The 9144-nt window shown below is 37.0% G+C and overlaps 1 protein-coding gene and 1 non-coding gene across 2 annotated transcripts; one reads left to right on the top strand and one right to left on the bottom strand.

Annotated features, from left to right (window-relative positions):
* Positions 1-191: 191 nt before the first annotated feature.
* Positions 192-263, bottom strand: TRNAE-UUC (transfer RNA glutamic acid (anticodon UUC)). Its single transcript has one exon. It is a non-coding gene; the product is annotated as a tRNA-Glu (tRNA).
* A 4109-nt stretch (positions 264-4372) lies between these two features.
* On the top strand, positions 4373-8901 carry LOC129882791 (pentatricopeptide repeat-containing protein At3g63370, chloroplastic). Its single transcript, XM_055957236.1, has 2 exons — positions 4373-7754; positions 8339-8901. The coding sequence occupies exon 1, from the start codon at positions 4452-4454 to the stop codon at positions 7266-7268; it is 2817 nt and encodes a 938-aa protein (XP_055813211.1). The 5' UTR covers positions 4373-4451; the 3' UTR covers positions 7269-7754; positions 8339-8901.
* Positions 8902-9144: the final 243 nt, after the last annotated feature.

The raw sequence follows: 9144 nt of genomic DNA, 5'->3' as shown, positions 1-9144 counted from the left end.
ATAAATATGAAGAGAAATTAATGTGGTAAAAAGGAGAATAGTACTATATTGAGATAAAACAAAAATAAAAATACTTTAGTCAAATTATCTTTTTGATTAATATTTTATAGTCGTGTAGATCGAGAGTAGAAAAGAAGAATAGAAGTTTTAATAACTTTAATTTTGCCATTTTAGAATAAATTTTAAAAAAGTTCCGTTACCGGGAATCGAACCCGGGTCTCCTGGGTGAAAGCCAGATATCCTAACCGCTGGACGATAACGGAAGTGACGACTGATATTCTCTCTTTTATTTATTTACTGAATGATAACACTAAAGTGCGGTCGATTAAATTTTTAGCTATTCCACCTTAGTATTACTCCATCCGATGTGACATCCTTTTTCTTTTAATTCATCTTTAAAAAATGTAATCTTATCATAATTCAAAATAATTTAATTTTAAAATTTCACCTCGATAAAGAAATGATTTATAGATACACAAGTATCTCAAAAATATTTTAAACCAGAAGTTTCAATTCTTTTTTTAAAATATCATACAACGACAATAACATAACCAGTGAAATCACACATGTGAAGTTCAGGGAGGATAGAGTGTACGCAGACCATACTCTTACCCCTTGGAGGTAAGAAGATTGTTTTCGAAAGACCCTCGACTCGAGTATAACATATCCGAATAATGAAAAAATGGAACGACATTGTAGAAACAAAACAACTAACCTAAACACAATCAACAACAAGTGATGGTGGAATCAAAAGCAAGACACTATAAAAAAATGACTAAACACTCGAAAATCAAGACAACACTCCATACCTACTAACCTTCTACCCTATTATGCGAGTTCCAAACACTCTTATCTAAAGTCATGTCCTTAGTAATTTGGAGCTGTGCCATGTCTTGTCTAATTACTTCTCTCCAATTTTTTTTAGCCTACCTTTACCTCTCCTCGTACCAGCTATATCTAGCCTTTCGCACCTCCTCACTGGGGCATTTGTGCATCTCCTCTTCACATGTCTAAACCATCTTAGTCTTGCTTTCCTCATATTGTCCACCACACAGGCCTATCACTCCCCGAGAGGGTACCCAAGGCGTGACCCCCACTCGGAGACCATTGCTAGCCCCAAGCGAACCATTTGATCGGATCACACATTCAATCACTTAACGAAAGACTCAATATACCGATAGAAGGACCCAAGGGGGAAACTCAAACATCATCAACAATATAAAAATAATAGGGTTAAAATACTCTAAGTATAATGCAACTCAATAAATAGAAGTATGTTAAAAAACAGACTCTGAAAAGACTTTTCTATCTCAACTCTGACTCTGTCTACGGAGCCTCTATCAACTATCCAGAAGGTGCCGAGACAAGTCCACAGCTGTCTCAAAATAACTACTCAATCAACAAATGAATAAAATAACTCCTCCAACAGCAAGGAGGTCTCATCACTAACAGGAAGGAAATAGAGCTTCAATGAAGCGCCTGCTGATGATCTCTAGCACCTATATTTGCATCATAAAATGATGCAGGCCAAATGACATCAGTACATAAAATGTACGAGTATGTAAAATAGCTGGAAAGGAATACAATCAACAATACTCAACCTCATGCAACTCAACTCCAATGACTATGTTGAAATGACTCAACTCAATAAACATGCAAGTTTAAAAGTAATTAACAATTCTTTGAAAATAGATTCAACGACATGTAACTCAATCAAATCAAACCATTCATTTTAAGAGAGTTTCTCTAACCGACTACCATCACTTATGAGCTAGTGATGATACAATGCTTTGCACCGCCATTGCCGCAACCTTTCAATACCTTGCTAGGATAATAGATGATCAACCTCATTGGATCCACAATCAATCAAAGTCCATCGTTTTAGGACTTAAAGAGGCATAACCTCTATCCTACACTAACTACGTAGTTTATGGGGTTCGAGTTGTTAATTACTCTTACCCAAATCGATGCTTAAAACTACTCCTATAAGAATCAACATGCTCATATACTTAATCAAATCAATTCATTCAAATCATCTCATCTAGTCTCATTGGACTCTTATCAATCTCAATCTCATCTCAATCATCAACTCTATCATTTAAAGCATACTTTCAGACTTATTTACAATCAGACTCATGCTCAAATCAAATCCCTTTCAGTAAAATATGCTTTCAAAAACATTCACAACTCATTAAAATTCTTTCTCAATTTCAATCAATCATACTAGAATCTCATATTCATTTTTGACTCAATAATATATATTAACAATAGTAATTCAAATCACTCTCTTCATTAATGCCTAAAAGACATTATTTTAACTCAAAAATATGCATGTCAAAGTCATGATCATCAATTTAATTAGGTTCATAGAAAAGTAGCCATGAAAAAAAATTGCAATCAATTAAGAGACAATAAGCAATGATAATCTCAAGGCATAATTAAACATAACTCAATAGAAAAAGAATTAATCATGAACTCAATGTATATAAGGACTCAAACTCAACTCTAGACTCAATCTCACCTCAATGAAGATGGAGGGAACGTGAACGAACTTAGTCCAACGTTCTTCTAAGCCTTACATATCTGAAAATCGAAGCAACGATCGATACTCAAATGAATTGCTTGAAAACCTTGAACCCTACCTTTCTTTCCTATGTCCAATCTCTTCTCCCAGCCGTACTAAGTGTTAATGAGAGGAAAAAATCCTATTGGGTATGATAAGGAAATTTTTTGTCCATATATATATATATAGGGTTCAATTGGGAAAAAGCTGGGAAAAGATCGAAATAGCCCTCATTAATATTGAGTCGGGCAACCCTTCACGAAAAGCCACCATGGCCTGTGAAGCTCACACGAATCATAGTGGTGAGGGTTGGATTGGGTCAAGAGGGGGTCAACGTCACAGAGGTCACCACGACCCGTGAAGCCCTCCACGGCCCGTGGAGCCTGTCGTGGTCGTCACTCCACTTAAGGGGGTCTTGGGGTCAAGTTCACAGACGGCGTCACGGTCCGTGAAATGCACCATTGGTCGTGAAGCCCTCCGTGGACCCTTCCCTTTTCTTCTCACGTGTCTCGATGCCAATTCGGCTACTCTACACGGGCCGTGAAGCTGAGTACGGCTCGTGGTGGATTTTGTGGTCCTTGCATGGTGAAATTCTCAGATCGTTTTAGAGTTAGTTCAGCCTAGGAACTTTAAGGGTGTTACAAGGCCACTCCTACATTGTCCCGGATATCTTCATTCCTAATTTTATCTCTCCTAGTATGCTCATATATCTATCTCAACATTCTCAATTTCGCGACTTATATCTTTTGAATATGAAAGTTTTGACTGGCCAATACTCTGTCAATACAATAAAATCGGTCTAATCACTACTTTATGGAACTTACCTTTACGTTTAAGTGGTATTTTTTATCACACAACACTCTGGAGGCAAGTCTTCACTTCATCCACTCATCATCAATGATTAGTGACATCATTGTCAATGTTTCCACTTCTCTGAATTACTGATCTGAGATACTTGAAACTATCTCTCTTAGAGATAACCTATGTGTCAAACCTCACTTTTATGCCAACCTTACGTACTATATCGCTAAATTTACACTTCAAATATTTTGTTTTGCTCCTGCTCAACTTGAACCTTTTAGACTCCATGCTTTGTCTACACACCTCCAACTTAGCATTAATTCCATCACATGTCTCATCAATCAGTACTATGTCATCAACAAATAACATACACCATAACACCTCATCATGAATACACAGCGTCAATTCATCCATCACCAAAGCAAATAAAAATAAGTAAGAATTAATTTCTGGTGCAACCCCATATCAATCAGTACTATGTCATCAACAAATAGCATACACCATAACACCTCATCATGAATACACAGAGTCAATTCATCCATCACCAAAGCAAATAACAATAAGTAAGAATTAATTTCTGGTGCAACCCCATATCAATCAGTACTATGTCATCAACAAATAACATACACCATAACACCTCATCATGAATACACAGAGTCAATTCATCCATCACCAAAGCAAATAAAAATAAGTAAGAATCAATTTCTGGTGCAACCCCATATCAATCAGTACTATGTCATCAATAAATAGCATACACCATAACACCTCATCATGAATATACAACGTCAATTCATCCATTACCAAAACAAATAAAAATAAGTAAGAATTAATTTCTGATGCAACCCCATATCAGAGTCTCCTCCCACCATTTTAATCAAAATCTTAACTATATCATACATGTCCTTTATTGCTCTAATATAAGCCACTGATAATTTTTAGCCCTGGAACATCCCCAAAGGGCTTCCCTCGAAACTTTTTACCATGCCAAGTTAAATGGTGGGAGATAAAATGGGATAGATGGAGTACCATTATCTACTCCATTTTCCAACCGCTATATTTGATTCTTGGAATATTCTTATGCAACAATATGGCTGCCAATGGGATATTCCAAAACATTTCTATGTTTTCCTCATCACCACCTACCTTAGCAACGAATGCTCATAAAGTTCCAACATTCAAAATCTCACCCAATTCTCAAAAACCCGCCATAACCCCTTCTCTCAAACAAATTTGCCGGCAAGGCAACTTCAAAGAATCAGTTTTTTCCCTCTCTAATTTAATTGAGATTTGTGCATCTGAAAAGGCTTTACTACAAGGCCAACAAATCCATGCCCATGTTCTCAAATTGGGTTTATCATGTGATGATTCAGTTTTCTTGAACACCAAGATTGTTTTAATGTATGGTAAGTGTGGGTCAATTGGTGATGCCCAGAAGGTGTTTGATAGAATGATTGAAAGAACCATTTTCACTTGGAATGTTATGATTGGTGCTTGTGTTGTAAATGGGGCACCTGTGAGAGCAATTGAGTTGTACAGGGACATGCGTTTCTTGGGTGTTACGTTAGATGCTCACACTCTTTCTAGTACATTGAAGGCAACTAGTCAGCTTGAATTTTTGTACTGCGGAAGTGAAATACATGGCGTCGCAATAAAACTTGGTCTTATTTCTAATGTTTTTGTGGTGAACTCACTTATGACTATGTACACCAAGTGCAATGATATCAGGGCAGCAACATTGTTGTTTAATGGAATGAGTGAAAAAGAGGACAGTGTTTCATGGAATTCTATGATTTCTGCTTATACTATAAATGGGATGAATCAGGTAGCTTTAAGTCTCTTCATGGAAATGCTGAATGCCAGTGTTGAACCTACCACGTATACTTTTGTTGCTGCTATTCAAGCATGTGAGGAGACAAAATTTGGAAAAGTTGGGATTGAGATTCATGCTGTTGTTCTGAAATTGGGTTATTCTCTTGATACATACGTTGTGAATGCTTTGTTAATGATGTACGTTAAAAACAGTAAATTAGATGCAGCTGCTAAAATATTCTTCCATATGCAAGAAAAGGACAACATTTCTTGGAATTCCATGATATCAGGATATGTACAAAATGGGCTTTATGATGAAGCGATTAATTTGTTTCATGAGATGAAGAATGTATGTCAGAAACCTGACCACGTCTCACTTATGAGTATGCTTGTCGCATCTGGAAGACAGGGAAATTTGTTAAATGGGATGGAAATTCATGCCTTTTCACTGCGCAATGGTTTGGATAGTGATTTGCAGGTTGGCAATACTCTTGTAGATATGTATGCCAAGTGTGGTAAATTAGATTACATGGACGCCGTCTTTGGTAGGATGCTGCATAGAGATAATGTCTCTTGGACAACAATTATTGCTGCTTATGCTCAAAATAATTTTCCCCCGAAGGCCGTGCAATTATTTCGCGAGGTACAGGTAGAAGGAAGCAATGTTGATGCCCTTATGATTGGAAGTGTCCTCCTTGCTTGTACTGAGTTGAGGTGCAACTTACTTGCAAAAGAAATTCACTGCTACGTGATTAAAAGAGGAATATATGATCCCTTTATACAGAAAACTCTCGTGAGTGTTTATGGAGATTGTGGGAACGTGGACTATGCAAATAGCATTTTTAGGTTGAGTGAAGTTAAAGATGTCGTGTCCTTTACAAGCATGATGTGCAGTTATGTTCAAAATGGACTTGCAAATGAGGCTCTTGGTCTCATGCTCTGTATGAATGAAATGGGAATTGAGGCAGATTCCGTTGCAGTCCTAAGCATGCTCACTGCTGCTGCTGATTTATCTTCCTTACGGAAAGGAAAAGAGATTCATGGATTTTTGGTTAGAAAAGGCTTCCTCCTGCAAGATTCCATTAGAAGCTCTCTAATAGATATGTATGCCAGCTGTGGGACTCTGGAGAACTCATATAAGGTGTTTAATTATTTAAAGAGCAAAGATATGGTTTGTTGGACGAGCATGATAAATGCTTGTGGATTACATGGATGTGGTAGGAAAGCAATTGATATATTCACGAGGATGGAGAAGGAAAATATTCTCCCAGATCACATAACCTTCTTGGCTGTTCTCAGTGCATGTAGCCATGCCGCACTAATAGAAGATGGCAAAAGAATTTTCAAAATAATGCAAAGCAAGTACGCATTGGAACCTTGGCCAGAACACTATGCTTGTTTAGTCGATTTGCTTGGACGTGCAAATCAGTTGGATGAGGCATTCCAAATTGTAAAAACAATGAACTTGGAGGATATACCTACCGTTTGGTGTGCTCTCCTTGGTGCTTGTCAGGTATACTCCAATAAAGAGTTAGGAGAAATTGCTGCAAAGAAGCTTCTTGAATTAGAGCCCAAGAATCCAGGAAATTATGTTCTTGTATCTAATGTGTATGCTGCGACTAATAGATGGGATGATGTGGAAGAAGTCAGAGTAACAATGAAAGGGAAAGGGCTGAAGAAAGATCCTGCATGTAGCTGGATAGAGGTAGGAAATAAGGTTCATACATTTGTTGCTCAAGACAAGTCGCACCCAGAGTGTGATAAGATTTATGAAAAACTAGCTCATCTCACTGAGAAATTGGAGAAGGAAGCAGGTTATGTGGCTCAAACCAAATATGTTTTGCACAAGGTGGACGAGAAAGAAAAAGTCAAGTTGCTTAGAGGACATAGTGAAAGACTAGCTATTGCATATGGTTTACTTGCTAGCACTGATAGAAACCCCATTCGAATCACAAAAAATCTTCGTGTCTGTAGTGATTGCCATACTTTCAGCAAGCTAGCTTCAAAGTACCTAGAGCGAGAAATTATAGTTAGAGATGCCAAACGATTTCACCATTTCATGGACGGGATATGTTCCTGTGGAGATTTCTGGTGAAACTAGTAATTGGTTATTCTATTAAGATCTTTCTGATGATAACTAACTCTACTGCTTGGTAACACCCACTTATAAGACATGCTCAGCATATTTTTCAATAAGAGATATGGAGCTAGCTGAAATGTCCTCTTGCAGTGAGCCAATGACAATATTAGTCCCGTGGCCTTGACCTGATGATGTTCAGAGAATTTGGAGGTGGTTTGAGTCTTTGGCAACTTCTGAGGAGGTCATGAGCTCTACAACAATCAAGACTCCTTTTCTAAATAAAGGTGTGGTGTTCATATGGATATTCCATGTCAGTCTGTTGGAAGACAACGTATGATTGCTGAGAATTCAGAGATTGGCGAAATTTGCCATGGAGATTTAGATCTATTGTCCTGCTTGTGCTCCCAGTTTGAACTTGCTTCAGATCACTTACAGCAACACATCCTCTTTATTGCTGCTCTCGGCACTTTTTAGCATCCAAATCAGAGTCAGGTTGAAAAGGTGAGAATGAAGTCAAAACAATTGCAAACTATGATAACTGTTGTTTGAGTGTCAGAGCTGTCCAACTTGTCCTCTCATTAAACTATCAACATTGGGATTTAGTACTCATGGCATGAAAAATATAATCCAAGTTCAAGAGCCAACAATATGAAAAGGTTCAGGAAATTGGAAAAGAAAAGAAAAAGGCATATAATGAACTGTTAAATTGCATTAAAGATTAACTCATTAACTAAAGCAACTGATGCTGGAATATAATGTGAGATCTTGTAGTAGCATAATACAACTTAATCTAAAGAAATTTCATGGACCACTGTTTGATGGTCAGTAAGCCAATGTTTTCTATTCGCATAGGCATGTTTTATTAATACAGTATGATGAGATCAATATGTTATCTGATTTGAAATACATTCTCTTGTTACCATATTGATTTCATATTTGGTGGATTATATCTAATCTTCCATTTCTGCATCAGAATTTGATATCATAGCCTGATTTTTCTTATATAAGTCAAAGGGTAATAACAGAAACTGCTGACATTGAGATTGAATAATTACCAAATTGCTTAATGAGATATCAGTTTGCAGGTCAGCGTTTTTGTTAAAGTGCAATGTCAGCAACCAATCATGTAGCTGGATTTGGTTCCTTCCTTGGCATAAGGAAGAGGGTCGGGGCAGTCCTTCGTCTACATTGTAAGTTTTAGTGACCAGTTGAAGTTGGTGAAGCTGTTTAGTGCTCATACATACACTATTTCAGAGAGATAAAGAACTTATTGGAGAAAGACATTTTTTTTTTGTTTTTCACCCGGTGTCCAGTGCCCATATTGGAGCTTCTACTAAATTTAGAACGCTCACTTCAGGGCTCATTTTTTTGGAGAATACTTTTGATGTTGCGGGAAACCAGTTTGGAGTGTTATGAATGTAAGGGCCTGTGATATAATTCTAGTGGGGAAGTGTTTAGTCTCATCTCTGCACTTCCTCTCTTCTTGCATTTTCTTTTTATGATGCATTTGCATGTGTTCCTGCATTTGTAAGCTGAAAAAATAGGAGATTTTGTATATGCAGCCGCCAGAGAGGGATCTCATAGTGGAATTTGTAAACAGAAAGTTATGGATCCTCATACATGAATTATTATTAATATTATATATATACATACTTCCATTGGTAGATATATTATATTAGCTAGCTGGGAAATGTTTTTTGAGTTGAATATATTTAATACGGACTTAATTAGTATTTCAAGTAAGAAGAAGATGATATGATTCCACTGCCAATAAACTGGAACAGAGGAGAGCCGTCCGTGCCGACACTATTTTTAAATATAAGCAATTTGTTGTTTTCTTTTTCCCTAACTTACTTTTAAAACAAATCAGATTCAATTTTTAACATAACAA

The sequence above is a fragment of the Solanum dulcamara genome, chromosome 3 (genome assembly GCF_947179165.1).
Source record: "Solanum dulcamara chromosome 3, daSolDulc1.2, whole genome shotgun sequence".
Taxonomy (NCBI): Eukaryota; Viridiplantae; Streptophyta; class Magnoliopsida; order Solanales; family Solanaceae; genus Solanum; species Solanum dulcamara.
This window is presented reverse-complemented; position numbering and strand designations above follow the sequence as displayed.